Genomic DNA, 16,196 nt, shown 5'->3' on the forward strand with positions numbered 1-16,196 from the left:
TGTATTATTGATTGTGTCAATACTGTTTATACTTTTTAAGATATTTTTATTTAAAATTATTTTGCAATACATGCTAATGATGGAATGTTCAGAGCAAGTGACGTCAACAACTTCCATGGAACACTGGCCCAGGTGTGATGCTCTCACACACACACACACACACACACACACACACACAAACATAGGTCTCTCTAATGTTGTTTACACAGACACTGGACACACTAATAATAATACTCCTGCTGCTAGCCCTTTACTAACATTACTAATACTACTACATCCACTAATACTACTTGCACCACTACTATTTATACTACTACTAATACTACTACTACTACTAGTATTTACCTAGCAATCACTAATAATCACCTAGCAACCACTGTTCATCACCTAGTAGCACCTTAGCAACCACTGTTAATTACCTAGCAACCACCTAGTAACACCCAGCAACCACTGTCAATAGCCTAGCAACCACTAGTAATTACCTATCAAACACCTAGTAACGTCCTAGCAACCACCTTATAATACCCTAGCAACCACTGAGTCACCTAGCAACCACCTAGTAACACCCTAGCAACTACTGTTATTTACATAGCAACCACCTGTTCAGAATGCATCACATTGGCATGTAAGACGTGATTTACATCTTGCTGATGGCATTTACAGAATTTTAACAGTTCTCAACAATCTATCCAGGTTAACTTTTCAACTTAGACATCAGTGCTGTTTCACAATTTTCCAAATCATTTTGATAACACTTAAGCGTTCTGAACATTCTTCTCAGGATCAACTATCAGCTGTTGAACTTAGGGGTTACCTTTAAAACATTACGTCTTTCTAATAATTCAACTTTTTACTTTTCAAGTTGAAGCAAGCACACACATTTTCTTCAGAAAATGTAACATTTCTAGTCAGTTTGCTGGGGATCACTTGTCTTGCCTCTGGCAGTGGGAAACAGCAGCACGTGTTGCGAGAATATGAGAATAAGAAGAGCTTATTTCAAAGCTACAACACAGCGGTATTCCCCAGCCCCTCATTATTCATGTTAATGAACAGCAGCCTCAAACATCCTGTCTCCAATATGTGACATGGGCTACCTCCTGGGTAAGGGTGTCTTGAGCTGTTCCTAACATCTGCAGTGCTATGATGCACTGACAGCATTTGGCTCAGTTCCATTTCTGCTGCCTACTTTGGAGCACTGGCTGCAATTTGTTTCATTGGACAATATTCATAAGATGCTATGATTTGCTAGGGGTATGTATGTATTTTAGTGGTGAGACAGTAGCTTAAAGGTTAGAGAAGCAGTGACTGTGACTGGATAGTTGGAGTTTACATCCCCAGAAAGGCTGGGAATGTGGATGTGAATGATGCAGTTACTCTCCTCTCCCTTTAAGACTATCATCAAAATGCCCTTAAACAACGCACTTAACCCTCAACTGCTCCATTAGGGCTACTTAGTGGCCAACAGATTGTGGTTGTATGAGGTAGTTACCATTATAACTAAATTAATATGAATTAGCGCTGTGGTGAAAAAGAGCTTGTGTGCTCATCATTTGTTGTTTGATTTATATTAGTATAAATCAACACATAAATTCCAACAATCACGCATTGGCAATAGAGTTTTAGCAGAACTGCAAAATTTTGTTGATGTTTTTTTCCTAAATTAACTTTATTTCATAGTGCTACCACTGTTGCATAACACAACAGAAAATGTGTCCATAAACAGATAAGCGTCCATTCAGTCTTGCAACAGTCGGTTAGTTGGTCAGTCAGCAAAGTCAACTTTATTTATTTAGCACCTAAAATCAGTTTGCTACAAAGCGCGTCACAAGGGTAAAAGAAAAAATATAAGTTAACAATCTAAACAGCCCTAAAAACTGCAGGACATTTCAAAAAGCATATAAATAAAAGACATTAGTCACACTGAAATGCCATAGAATGAAAGTGGGCTTTAAAACAAATTCTAAAAATGGCAATGGATTCTGCTGACCTAATACAAAGTGAAAAGAAAAATAGATCGGTAAACAATTTCAAATTTATAAAAAAAAAAGACCTTGGCTCTAGCTTTTGGAGAAACTCTATATTTGGTCATGGGTTTGCCTCTACTGTGAATTTCCGCTTGAATAAGCAAACACGACACATGTAACTTTATAAATGAAAAAAAGTTTTATTTGTTAGTGCTGTGTGTAATTGAATGCTACATACATACAGATAATCTTAGCATGAATGTACACATACTGTACGTCGCCACAATGTTTTTTTCTTTTCTTTCTTTTTTTGTTTAAACTACATCATTCACATAACTACAGTACAATTTGAAAAAGCTATAGGAGGGAACAGTGCTGTGAGGGAGGGGAGGAGCAGGGCGGAGGAGGGGGGAGGGGGGGGGAGCACCAGTTCCCAGGGGACAGAATACAGGAGCTAACACAGCAAGCATGCAGAGAGCTAGAGACACCAGGGTCTGACGGGCAAGCGAGGGGGGGGGGGAAACTGTTTAAAAAAAATAAAATAAAAAAAGGAACCGGGCGATTCGTGGGAACTTAAAAAGAGAGGGGGACAGGATGGTGGGAGAGGTCAACTGTTGCCTAAAACTGACTTTTCCATTAAAAAGCAGAGGGGTGGATTTAATCATTTGTGCTTATAAAAAGGGGATATTCTCCCGCTTCATCCCCCTCCATAAATGCCTGTTGGTTATGGGATGTGATTTCTTTTTTTTTTTTCAGCATTTATCAGGGTGTGACATTTTCTTAAGCGCAGCACTCCCTTCCACTCGCTACCAATTCCTCAAAATTGGTCCTTTACTTGTTCCGCCTACTTAAAATGTGACCCGATAAACACACAACCAGCTATCCCCCTCACTACTGCTGCCAGTGCTGCTGGGCTTGAACAATTCTTTGGTTTTTGAAGGTATATGTCTATTATATATGTCAAGTCTACTGTCTTACAGTGCGTCCTGTCTGCACTGCATGTGAGGTCCCGTTAAGTTCTGTCCTGCACCCAGAGTGTCTGCTTTCATTATGCAGCTCTCATGATACGCCAGCACCAATGAACCAAGTCAAAGTCCTTGTGAACTAGTACTCGGCAAATAAAAATGATTCTGTCTGACACGTTGCTAATGGAGATTTGTGACCCGCCCTCATTAATTGACTGATTTTCTTTAGGGGGGGGGGGGGGGGGCTTGTCCTGTCCTGATCACCTCCTTGACATCACAGTAAAATAATCACCTTTCACACCACCACCCTTCACTAATTCCACATCGTGGAAAGCTGAACGCACCTCTTGACAGATGAGTGAATTGGAGCTCATTCGATTTCCAGTTCATTAATCAATCTGCCAAGTCTTTAACCCCGACCTACCCCAAGGCCCTGGTCTCTCCCTCCAAGAATATAGATATTCATATCAATTTAAAGAATATTAATAAAACAAAAAATTAATATAAACACAAATAAAAACATAAAAAAAAAACATATACAGTACTTTTTTCTCACTTAAAGTCCCAACTGTTGTCTGGTGTTATTTAATGCCACATTTTTTTGGGGGGGGGGGAATCAACTAAAAAGAAGACAACGGACGAGAACAACCGTCTGACCTCGCATTGTGATGACGACGATGGACAGAGACAGAGAGCAGAGGAGGAAGAGGAGAGCAATCAAAAAATGGAGGCAGACCCTAGCCTCACTTTAAGGCCAAAATAAAAAAAAAAAAACTAATAAAAAAGCCAGAATCACAAATGTTACTTCGATCTCCTTGCCTCCTCCAGTCTTATTAAATACTTTTCAATACTGCACTCAAACCATGAGTCAAATACACCACTCAAAACGTAGGGGAGGGGGTGGGGGTGGGGGTGGGTAGTAGGAGGGAACGGCTCCCCTTGAAAAGCTCTACTTGCCAAAAAAACAGAACAGAAGAACGGAACAAGGAACAATGGACATCATGGCCGACATGTGAACCGACTGGTGTTCCAGGCTTCTTGAGAGTAACTAGAATCTCATAGCATTCAGAGAGGAGGGGCCTCTGGTATGAACCCGCCCCGACAGACAGAACGTCAAACCCAATGTGACATGTTAGCGAGAAAACACAGTCTTAATATTTTCTTTAAAAAAAAAAACAGAACATAATTGAAAATAAGACGCAGGCTCATCCCGCAAAAACAGTTGTCCAACAGACCGAAAAGGTTAGTAAATAAAAAAGGTGCAGCTCACATTTTCTAATACAATTCTCTTCAGTCTGGATTTTCCCTGTTTGACAGAATACCATGTTCATTCTTCTCTCTCCGCCTCAGAAAGGGAGAGCATCACACACACACACGCACGCACGCTCACACAAGCACACACACACACACACACACACACACACAGGGTGCTCTTTGAGATTCCCTGCAACATACCGATACAATCACTACATGGACTACAAAAAACAACAAGAAAGCATTTGTCAAAACATCTCACATGGTAAAAAGTAGCAAGAATACAAAAACAGTCAAATCGATACAGTTTTTTTGTTTTTTTAAGAAAGACAAATTCTGACATTTCCAACTGAACTGGTATGTATAGAGTCACACATCCGTACTATGTACAGGCTGAGAGAGGACGTGTAATGGTCGAACTCAGACATGTTCGGGACACACAGTCTAACAGCTCTGACCTCTGTGGGAATATGACAGGTACATTAGTGTGAAATATATATTTCTATATATGTCTATATTGACGGGTGAGATTGCTGTCGACCGTAAGGGTTTGTTAAACGATGATGAGTTCGGCTGGTTGGTTAGTCTCCACACCTTTGGGATAGGGTGCTGCTTTTATACTGGTGTTTTGGTACAAACTAGAGAGGCCACGGTCACCGTGGCCCACATCGACATCCACATACACTCACAGACATTTTTATCATCGGAATCATTTCACAATAGCACAATTACAACCCCCCCACCCACCCTTTCCCCTCACATGAGATAATAAAAAACATGAACATTTCTAAGCTGAGGAGCATACTGGGTACGTCATACATAAAAAGCATAAAAATACTAAAACCCAGATGAGGGGAGGGGGGATGGGGGGGGGCAGAAGGAAGGAAGGAAAGACACAAGGTGTCAGGCCAAAAGAGTCTGTATGTATACACTGTTTCGGTATTACTGAAGGGATATGAAACCGGTCACCCTCCGCCTGACCAAAGAAACATGTGCGTGCGTGTTTGAGTGTGTTAGGGTTAGTCAAACTTTAGCCTTCGATCCTAAACAGCGAGAGGCTGTTAGCACTGGAGACGCTGATGAAAACAGTCCTGATATCCTGAGGGAGGGAGTAGGAAGGGAGGAGGAAAGGGAGGTAGCAAAAGAAAGAAAGAATGGAGAGAGAAAGAGAGAGAGAGGGGATGGGATGTGGGATGGAGAGAGAAATTGAGGAGAGGGGGAGGGATGTCACGAGAGAGAGGGCTAGAAAGGGGAAAGAAAGAGGGAATAATCCCCCCTCCATCGGATAGTCAAGTAGTCAAGACGGTCTCTGGTTGGTCAGTTTAATTCTCTTTTGCATACTTACTGCCAAACTTTATTTACAAAACACAAAAGTGACGGCTGTTTGGTTTCGTCGAGACAATGAATGGAGGCTGATGTGACATTTTAGATTCTTTTGCTCTTCTGAAGGAGGGGGTTGGTCCATTAGGAGGGGAAGTTAGGGAGGATATAGGTATTTGCTAGATCAACCTGCTTCTGTGCACAACAGTCAGATTTGGTTGGCAGTAAGTATGATTGATGACAGGGAGTCGCGTGTTGCCCCTTTAAATTAAACCTCACTGCCATCAACTGAGAGTGGGTGCTGGGGAAAGGGGGAGGTAACAGGCTTAAAAAGGGGAAGAGGTGGGAGAGAAAAGAAAACGCAGGTAGCGAGGAGGGAAGGCTGCCTCGGGATCAGGGAAGGACAGGGAAGGGAAGGGAAGGGAAGGGGGGAATACTAGGCTTCAGGCGGGTTAGTAGAGCAATGAGACTGCTGGGAGTGAATGGATTAACAACAGCCAGGACTGTCCTGCAAATGTGGAGAAAGTTAGGATGAGTGAGTAGCCTGCAAGGGATAGACAGGAGGACAGGGGATTCAGGGGACAGTGTGTCTGAGGGGAAGGGTCAGTTTAGGCCTGTCTCCAGACAAAACGGAGGAATTCACTAGCGGACCTATATGCAGGGGGCCACAGGGTAGCCCCCTCCCTCGGCCGTGTGCTGCACGGTGTGATCCTGCAGGGAGCCCAAGTCGCTGAAGCGCTCGCCGCACCACACACACTTGAACTGGCCCTCTCTGGAGTGAGTGCTCTGGTGTTTGGTCAGGTGCTCCCGCTGCTTGAAGCCCTTGTTGCAGTTGGCACACTTGTACGGCTTCTCCCCCGTGTGCACGCGCCGGTGGCGGTTCAGGTCCGACGAGTACTTGAAACGTTTCTCACAGTCGGGGCACTTAAGCGGCTTCTCGCGTGACGGGTCACAGCGGTGCTGGACAAATTCAGAGGAGGAGAGGAAGCGGCGGTCGCAGAGCGAGCACTTCAGAGGCTTCTCCTGGCAGTGGGAGTTCTGGTGACGCTGTAGCGTCGAGCTCTTCTTGTAGCCCTTGCCGCACACGTCACACTTATACGGCTTGTCGGGCGAGCTGTTGGACGACTCGCCGCACTTGTGTCTGAGCAGCTCTCCTGACTGGCTGAACTCCTTCTGGCATGAGGCGCACTTGAACAGATTGTCCATGCCGTGGACGTGCTGGTGGTAGAGCAGGTGAGAGGGCTGCATGAAACCCTTGTCGCACAGGTTGCATTTGAACGGCCGGTCGGTAGGGTCCTTGTGTGTGCGTCGGTGGCGCACTAACGCGTACTGCTGCTTGAAGCTCATCTGGCACTCGTCACAATGGAAGGGACGCTCCTCCGAGTGCGTGCGCTCGTGCTGCCGCAGGTCAGAGGGGCGTTTGAAACCCTTGCCACAAGTTGCGCAGCGGAAGGGGCGGGCACCCTGCGGGTGGCAGGGATGGTGGAGGAGCTCAGACGACTCCTTGAAGTGCAGCTCGCATAAGTTACATTTGAACAAGTGCTCCCCAGAATGGGCATACATGTGGCGAACTAGGTGCGAGCGGTGCTTGAAACTCTTCTCGCACACAGCGCACTTGAAGGGCCGTTCGTTGCTGTGCGTGCGCTGGTGGTGCGCTAGATGAGACGACTGGCTGAAGGCCTTGTCGCACGTGTCGCACTTGAAGGGCTTCTCTCCCGTGTGCACCCTCTCGTGACGCGTGAGCTCCGACAGGTGCTTGAAGCCCTTCTGGCAGACGGAGCATTTGTACGGCCGGTCTCTGGCCGAGGGGAAGGGCAGGGTGGAAGAGCTGCTGCTGGTCGATGCCCCATCACCGTTAGGCTGCTGGGTTGCTGAGGAAGTGGGCGTGCCGTTGCCAGAGGAACCGGGTCGGTAGGTCTTCTCACAGATCGAGCACTTCATTGGATTGGTGCTGTTATGGGACGTGTGGTGCTGGGCAAGAGAGGTGAGCAGGGAGAAGCCCATCTTACACACCCCGCACACAAAGGGCTTCTGCTCCACTTGAACACATTGGTGCTCCAGCAGGTCTGTCGCCTGGTGGAAGATCTTCATGCACTGGGTGCACTGGAACGACCTGTCCTGACTGACCATGCACTGGTGCTCGTGTGGGTTGGCCAGATGGGAGATATCGTGCCCACAGGCCCCACACTTGTGCCCTCCTTCGGTTCCTACCTGTAGGGAAGGCTGCTGGGCCTGGGCGGGGTGCTGCTGCTGACTGTGCTGCCCTCCTCCGTGCTGCTGGCCACCATGTTGTTGGCCGTGCTGGCCGTGCTGGGTCTGCTGCTGCTGCTGCTGCTGCAGAGACGGAGGGTCCGGCTGCAGGACGATGCCATACACGGCACAGCCCAACGCATTCTCAGCTCCCGGAGGGATGGTGTGGACGACCGGAGGTGGAGCGACAGCATGTTGCTGCCAGGCCTCTGTCATGCGGGCTCGGGTGTAGGGATTCAGTTTGGCAGCTGGTGTGGCCCAACTAGGGTGAGAAAGGGAGATTGGGAGATATTTTGACTAATGGGGTAAAGGCTTCAGGGTGTGTGAAGAGGAAAGGACAAAAAACTCACTCCATTTCAATCAGTTGCACTGAAGAACTGGCAAAGATGCTTGTTGAGGGGGCCGTGATGGACAATTTTATGACTGAAACAGCGATGCGCAGAGGAGAACAGCTGTGTAGAGATCGCAGGTGCGTGAGGTGGTGGAGGAAAGTCCACTACATTCACCTCAATTCTCAGTCTTCAAATGGTATCTGTATGGGAAAAAAAGAAAAAATAAAGACAGCCACTGTCAGTCAAAATGTCAACCTGCAATAAGACATTCAGCAACAAAGCATCAAAGTTGCTTTGGTTTTGAACTGATGGCTCCAGCGTTTTGCCCGACCTCCAACGTTTACCAAGAGCCAAGAGACAACCTCCTGACAACAGGAGATATGTGGTTAGCAAAATATATTTCCGCGATTTTGTTTTCTATTTCTATATCCCATTAAGACTTATTTTTGTGGGAATTCAGCAGAAAAAATAGCCATGAACATTGTGGGTCAGGCATATCGTTTAGAACACGCATCAATACAAGATTTGAAGCAGCTGAATGCCACAGTGTGCGGCTTGTCTCCCTCATAAAAACGTCCCAAAAGCACGATTTCAAAAATGCTATTAAAGCAGATCCGAGCGAAACTAAAATGTGAGTGACACACCAGCGACACCAATCATCAAAACATCTGTTTACATCAAGCACATACATCATTCAGATGCCTTGAAGTCATGTACAAGAGGATCGGAGGAATCTGAACAACTTCCCATTGATTAGCACTATTGACACTTCTGTAAGCATCCAACTCGATGACACTTGTTTATGTACAACGATCTGTAGTGTACAGTGCCTTATTTGAATCTCTGCAACATCCGTCAACGCACCAATACATAGCGAGTCAACATTGGTTAGCATCCACACTGGCGATTAAGTCGTACATTTTTAATCAGCATCATATTAGTTAAGTAGTTCCACCCCTTCCAATGCAGAAACCCAAATGCTCAACGATTCGCGGTGAAAAGTGGAAGTCAGCGTCTGCGCATCATATTCATCTACAGGCAAGGGATCATTGAAACCAGGATGAGTTAGCCAGCTAGCCCAGCTACTTGCTAACGTAGCCAGCTAGGCGCAGAAAATAGCTAACGTTAGCAAGCTAGCCACGGGGAAAATAATATTAGCAACCCAGCAGCGAAATGTGTGTTACAGCGACTGGTGCGTATAAACAGTGATACGAAATGCGGTTGTATACATACCTAGAGCGTCCACTAACATGTTATTTAAAAGCTCTGAAAATTTCCCCCCAAAAAGCCACTTCGTCGTAGGTAGCTAGGCCCCAAAATACGTCCCTTCTTCACATCCGCAGACGGGTCCCGGATGCTCTCTTGTTCGAGCGCTATGGCTCCAGGGGCCGAAAAATACAGGATTTTTGGGTCATTAAAATGGGCGAAATTCTCCTGCAATATTCCAAACCGCCCCCCTAAACGCTATCGGTTTACACGTACAACCATTTGACAGCTATGCCATTCTCTCGGCTGGTTAAAAGACAATAATTTTGTTAGAAATTGCTAGCTGGCTATCGGCTAGCTTCTGAGCCCCTGCCCGCGCACGGGAACATGAATAAACCAAGAGTTAATTGGCATGCTCACAACACACCCGGAACCCGCTATGGACGGCTTTTATCAAACACTCCCGCAAAAATGTACTCATTTATCACACTTTTTACCCCGCATTCATTGTCTTCTCGGTGAAACTGAAGAGTAAAATGCCGCCCTGACTGTTTATCAGTCATACTTGTGACTAAAAATAATGACATCTCCCACAAGACAGCTAAAACCTATCATCGTTTGTAAAGGATGCCACATTATAATTGCATTTTGGATAAATGTATAAATCTAATGAATCAAGTATGTGATCATTTCAGCCGGGTAGTAAAGAATAGCTCGGCTTTCACTGTTCACCCTCAAAACTATGCACATATAAATGCACATTATGATGGGACAGCTCAGAAGTGGAACTTATTAGCGTCGGGGACGTTGTTTCAGTGGGACATAAATTATGATTACAACAGGTTGTTTACATCGGAAGCGTAGGATTCGAAGCAACGCACGCCGCTGATTGGTCGACCCTGCCGGGGAATTAATTTAGCAAACGAGCAGTCACCTCTCATTTTCCTGTCGTGAATAAGTCATTTGCATAGAGTTTTGTTGATTTTTCTTAATTGATAATTTTTTAATGTATAATTGGTGTCTATCCTTGACATATTGTGACACCCCGCGTGCTGTAGGATGCTGGTTGGCTACAGCTGCAGTTCAGAGGAGGAAAAGGAGACCGAGAGTGAAGCGGCAGCGTCGACTGATAAAAGCAAAAGACGCCCAAGGAGCTGCCATGAGGAAGACGGTGGTAACGATGACAGCTCGGCGAGGAAGAAGCTCAAAGCAGAGGAGCAGGTCCCCAAAACAAGGTGTGTGTGGCTGACTTGCTTTGGCTGTGTAGGGAATAGCATGGCTCCGAAGAGACGGCATGGAGAAATGAAGAGCACTCACTCAAATAGTAAAACGCTGTAAGCCCAGCTAGCTAGCTGTATATAGTTCAGAGCAGTGGTTCCCAAACTGGGGTCCGGGGACACCCAAGGGTTCTTTAGGGGTCCACAGCAAAATGAGGAATGGTTTAATCTCTCTGTTATTTAATTGAATAGAAATGATCCTATCCAGAGAATATATAAAGCTGACTATTCTAATACTAGGTTTCACTCTCACCACTATTATCTTCTTACCTACACTGTAGACAGTAGTACAGTTCAGTACTAAATCCACAACAACAAACATTCTCAGATGGGCGGTTTGTGACTTGAAAATGTCTGAGAACTCCTGATATATATAATTGTTAGTAAGCTTAATTAATTCTAACCCAAATCCAATGATACACCAGTACAAGTCTTGTCTGACCATCTCAAGCTAGGAGTGATTTGAGGGGGAAGTCGCTGCTGTGGAATTCATGGGTACATCCACAGTATCCAAAATGTATTTTATTATTTCTCAGACTTTATGCCCACTCATCACTTCACAGTTGATCCCTTTCTTTTGGGTGAGCACTGCAGCTTATAGCTATCAATTTTCGCTTGATACAGGAGCTGTACTGTGTACACAGATTATAACATGCATCCTCATTTATTTCCAGGAAATCCCCCTTTTTCCAATTTAAATTAACCAACCACTGGCAGTAGTGCCAAAAGCTGTTGCACTGTCCATTCACCTTCAAAGGTTCATTTAAACCCAGGGCATCATCCACAAAAATTATCCTGTTAGTGGTGTGTGCCTTTTTTTTTACAAAGTAAATCTTGTGATATCTTCCATAGGACCCTAACACACTCAAACCAAACCAAGTGCTGCATATTATAAAAACACCACATGCTTCCTATTATCATAATTTACCCCACTATATATATACATACTATAAATGAAATGTACCGCTCTGATTGGGCCGTGTTTCCGTCAGGCTGCCTGTCCCGGGCTGCCTGTTGGCCATGTTCCCAGAGGAGGCGGACCCACAGACGGAGGACAGCTCTCTTCACGGCGGACGCATCCGCTCCTTCCAACATGAGAGAGGGAACTGGGCCACCTATGTCTATTTCCCATGTAAGACCTACACAGAGTACTATGGGGGAAAAAAACACCTGCCACAATAAGTTGTACTTGTGTTCTAAGATGTGAGAAAAGTGCATGTGTGCAATACAATTTGGAAACTTGTGATGTATTTTGCAGTTGTAGCTATTTGCACATGCTGATTTCCTGTGGGAGGTCAGTGCCAAAATGGCTGCAGATGTTTTTAATGATTCACACAAGGAAATATTGATCATAACTCATCATATGCATGCGTTTGCAAAATGTATTTTGTGCATTTGCAACTGCAAAATACATCAAATAGTATCGCACACGCACGCATTTTCAAGTTGACAGATTGGAGTACGCACACACACACAGTCTCTCTCTTTCTCTCTATTTCTCTCTCTCTCACACACACTCTCTCTCTTCACAAAAATCTCTTTTCTCTCTGTCGTTCTCACTCCCTCTCTCTCTCCTCTCCTCTCCACATCAGACCATCCTGAGGAGGAGTTTGGGGAGCTGCTGGAGGGGCTGCTGTCGGCAGCAGGGGCGCGCGGTGTGGCTTTGAACCGGCAGGAGGAGTTCCACCTCAGCCTGTCTCAGACGGTGGTGCTGAGGCACCACTGGATCCAGCCCCTCACACAGAGCCTCCGGGCCGGCCTGGCCCGCTGCAAGAAGTTAGTTCATCTACCCATCGCCTGTATACAGGGGACGATTTGTTCATATTTAAAGTGGGATGGTGAGAAAGTCTTGGAAAGTATGGAAAATGAAGTTGATCATTTCCAGGTTTTAGAAAGTTTAGGAATTTGTACAAAAAGTATGGGAAAGTATGGAAAAAATATTGTCATGTCATATACCGTGATTAATAATCTTCACTTGTATATGGCCTAGTTCAGTGTTTCCCAACCCAGTCCTCAAGGACCCCTTTTCCTGCAAGTATTGGTTCCAGCTCTACTCTTGCGCACCTGATCCAGTTAAGGTCTTAATGCTGATTGGTAGAGACAGATCTACCTGAACAGAGCAGCATGAAAGTGTGTAGGCCCCATTGGGATCAGGTGTGCAAGAGTAAAGATGGAATAAAAACTTGCAGGACAGGGGGTCCTTGAGGACTGGGTTGGGAACCACTGGCCTAGTTGACAGTGATATTACCCAACCATTGTCTGTATACACCACATGTGTCAAACTCTAAACATTTTCAAATAGGGCCAAGAAATTAAGGTCTGGAAAATCTCTGGAATTTTGAGACTGAAAATGTGTAGGAACCCTGCAGCCATGACTGTATAACTGTAAATATAACTATATAATATTTGTCGAACCAGGCAAGTTGATTAAGACCACATTGACAGCAGCAGCCTGGGGCATTAGCTGCATTGAAGTGGGTGGGATAGTAAAAGAAGTATGCAGTATGAGATATGAAAATGACATCTGATGCTGATTATAGTGGAATTGTTTTTGCCAGCTGGAAACTGACTGATTGTGTTTGTGGTTGCCAGGTTTGCATGCTCAGCAGGAAGACTGCGGGTCTATTGTAATGCTGAGAGGACCAGGTACAGTCAAGATGCTTATAGACTCCTTGGGTCCAGATATCATATCACCGATATTCTCTCTCTCTCTTTGGATTATTTTGGACCTTGGCATGCATGTGTATGTTTGTCCTGTTTCTATGATTTATGTATCTATTTTAATCCCCTGTCACTTCTTTATGGTCTGGCTGCCTTTTTATGTGTCTGTAACCTTTTTGTCTGTCTGTCTCCTACAGGACGTTCCTGGGGATGGAAGTGTCTTCTGGGCATGCTCAGTTGCTCGATCTGGTCAGAGTGGTGGACAGAACTATGACAGAGTTTCGCCTGGACACTTTCTATAAGGTTACTGGTCAACTCATCATAACCACAGTGTCTGACAGCCTCAACATCATATGGGATGTATCCAAAAAAAATCATCACTCACATGCTTTGTGCTGGAAAGAATGAAACAAGAGCTATGACCAAGTTTCTCAATTGTAAAGGGAAATCAATTAGCCTGTAAACAATATTAAGTGTATTGAAATCAGATTAAACAAAGATAAAGAACACTCTGCTTATGCACACAATGCATCCCTAATAATACCTATAATACACACACCAAGCACATAAAAATGAATTAACCTTTAATAATTTTTCAGTCATTGCAACTACGGAATAATCGACCACAAGAATCTGGAGCTGTGCCCATTCATATCTGTTATTTTATCATCATAACCACATTATTACAATAACTTTCCTCACTTTCCTGTTGCATCTCCTCTCCCAGGATCCATCTTTCCATGTGAGTCTGGCCTGGTGTGTTGGAGACGTGAGAGAGCAGATGAAGGAGTGTCTTCAGGAGCTGCAGGTATTGGGACGTCCCTCTGCTTTCCAACCTGGGATTCACCTCTGACCTCTGACCCCTAACCCTGACCTGTCACAGTGTGTTCAGTTCTACTGCAACGTCATGTCACTGTCATTAACTTCAAATATCTCAAAAAATGATGTCTAAATCCTAAGATCTTTTTCTTGCATATTGTGTATTATGCTGAAAAACACTCCTGACGATCATTATGAGGTCAATTGGGATAATTTTCCTACTGTTTTCGTATGGGTCACAAATCAGATTTGACTCAGACAAACTAGGTCCAGTCTTGGTTTGTCTTGGCCTTAATCAAAGTAGTTTGGACTGAAACCCTGGACAACTTTGTACACAGTTTATTGGATTATCACGGTTAAGAAATGTTTGTTTCTTTGAACTGTTTAGAGTCTAGTGGATGACCATGAGGAGGGGCCCTTTCTGCTGAGGCTGGACTGTGAGGAGCTGCGCTGCAGAGCGGGAAACAAGACCTTCAGCTTCCCTCTGGAGCCCTAAAACCTGGCATGATGAAGAGAATGATGGGGCGAGAATCTTATTTGAATAGGAGTTTTGTGTCTAAAAAAAACATGAAACCCTGAAAAGCCACATCATTGAGATCTGTCATGTCAAGTCATGAGCTGCAGTGCAAAGCAAGGAACAACGGCTTCTGCTTCTCCATAGAACTGGAGAGAGCCTCTGCTTGCTTTATGAACTCAGAAACCTCCTTCCATCCTACTCCTCTTCTTCTCCCCCCTCCTATACTCCTGACCTCTTACAGCCCAGAAGGACCAAGTCAGACCTTAGAGAAGGACTTAAGCATAGAATAAGAATGGAGAGAAAGGACATTTCCTACTGTATTACTGTCATCAGTCGGTCGTCAGTACGCCTAAACTGGATGCTGTAGAATTTGGATGTTGTTTTTGAAGTAGGCTTTTTATACTTATACATGAACAATGCCTGAGACTCACTGTCAATCAAGTGTTGACTGAAACGATTATAGTGACTTATCACCTATCTGAGTCTCATGAACTATACTGTAGCAGTAATAACAACATCATCAAGCAGTCTTTGGTAGCCTTAAAGGAATACACCATATTTCTGGGGGATTGGCCTGTTGGTCAACTTACCGTACCTATTAAGTGACAAGAACATAGACACCAAAACCATCCATGTGTCCCCAGTAGATCACTCGCTGTGCTGCTCCATGCTAACACTTTAGCTACACTATGTTGAGTGATTGGAGGCTATAAGCATCATGTCAAAAGTGAGAAAAAGAGAACTTGTAGCAGATCTAAAGCTAAATGGGAAGTCATTTTAAATTAGATGTGATCAGGTCTGGCAGTTTTGTGTTGGAGATTGATAAAGTTGACACAAAACATGAGATAAAAACAGCTCTTTTAAACTATCAGGGACTACCACTGTGCAACGGATGAATACATGGTCGCTCATCTGAAATGGTTCCAAAAATAAACCTGACTACATCAGCTATATTGTATGCTAAAGTGTTAGCATGTAGCACCAGAGCCAATGATCTACCAGGGACACATGGATGATTTTGGTGTCTATGTTCTCATCACATAACAGTAAGTTGACCAACGGGCCAATATCTCTCTCTCTTTTAGTGTACTTGCAGCATAACTATTGAAGGATATTGATTTACATAGGAATGCTTGTCCCCCTCATTCCAATTCTGTGGCATGACAATCAAGCCTCAATCACCAAAATGAGGAAAGCAATATCATGATGATATATATTTTTACTAAAACACTGTTTCCAAATTTTGTACATGTAAATAAAGTTGTTTTTAGAGTTTTATACTACTTATTTTTGATTTTATGAAAGTGTGTATAGGACAGTTACAATAATAATCCTCAATACTGCATTTAGGCTTCAGAATGGTTCGGTTCAAAACCCCTCACAACTGAAACGAGAATGACGATGCATGTGTGAGCAGCTGCACATCTCAAAGTGTGATGTGTGGAAACCTACCAACCAAAACACTGATGGGAAGTTGTAGACATAATGGGTACTGAAACCTCAGTGTTTCCTGCCCCAAGTTGTATCTTGCCTTCTTAGTCACCATGTGCATGCATTAGCTGATTTGTTCTCATTCAATACAGCGAAGGGCGTTGTGTTGTTTTCCTTCACATTTCCACTAAAGTTCAGTT

General features: G+C 44.4%; 2 protein-coding genes across 2 annotated transcripts; one reads left to right on the forward strand and one right to left on the reverse strand.

Annotated features, from left to right (window-relative positions):
* Positions 1–1,988: 1,988 nt before the first annotated feature.
* znf319b (zinc finger protein 319b) lies at positions 1,989–9,652 on the reverse strand. Its single transcript, XM_071542609.1, has 3 exons — positions 9,319–9,652; positions 8,104–8,285; positions 1,989–8,015 (listed from the first exon to the last, which is right to left on the reverse strand). Exons 2-3 carry the CDS (start codon positions 8,106–8,108, stop codon positions 6,155–6,157), a joined length of 1,866 nt encoding a protein of 621 aa, XP_071398710.1. The 5' UTR covers positions 8,109–8,285; positions 9,319–9,652; the 3' UTR covers positions 1,989–6,154.
* Positions 9,653–10,203: 551 nt separating this feature from the next.
* Positions 10,204–15,841, forward strand: usb1 (U6 snRNA biogenesis 1). The gene is made up of 7 exons (XM_071542616.1): positions 10,204–10,526; positions 11,561–11,700; positions 12,161–12,344; positions 13,161–13,214; positions 13,427–13,532; positions 13,957–14,037; positions 14,437–15,841. The coding sequence occupies exons 1-7, from the start codon at positions 10,351–10,353 to the stop codon at positions 14,542–14,544; spliced, it is 849 nt and encodes a 282-aa protein (XP_071398717.1). The 5' UTR covers positions 10,204–10,350; the 3' UTR covers positions 14,545–15,841.
* Positions 15,842–16,196: the final 355 nt, after the last annotated feature.

The sequence above is a fragment of the Centroberyx affinis genome, unplaced genomic scaffold, assembly GCF_046629955.1.
Source record: "Centroberyx affinis isolate AG114_WGS23_722 - 3 ecotype Tasmania unplaced genomic scaffold, CSIRO-AGI_Caff_v1 ptg004133l_1, whole genome shotgun sequence".
In the NCBI taxonomy this organism is placed as follows: Eukaryota; Metazoa; Chordata; class Actinopteri; order Beryciformes; family Berycidae; genus Centroberyx; species Centroberyx affinis.

Excerpts from the sequence above, each read along its gene's own strand:
- usb1 (XM_071542616.1), top strand. The coding sequence starts at position 10,351 with ATGCTGGTTGGCTACAGCTGCAGTTCAGAGGAGGAAAAGGAGACCGAG. Across the intron at positions 11,701-12,160 it reads CACCTATGTCTATTTCCCAT|ACCATCCTGAGGAGGAGTTT; the intron begins GTAAGACCTACA and ends TCTCCACATCAG. Across the intron at positions 13,533-13,956 it reads GCCTGGACACTTTCTATAAG|GATCCATCTTTCCATGTGAG; the intron begins GTTACTGGTCAA and ends CTCCTCTCCCAG.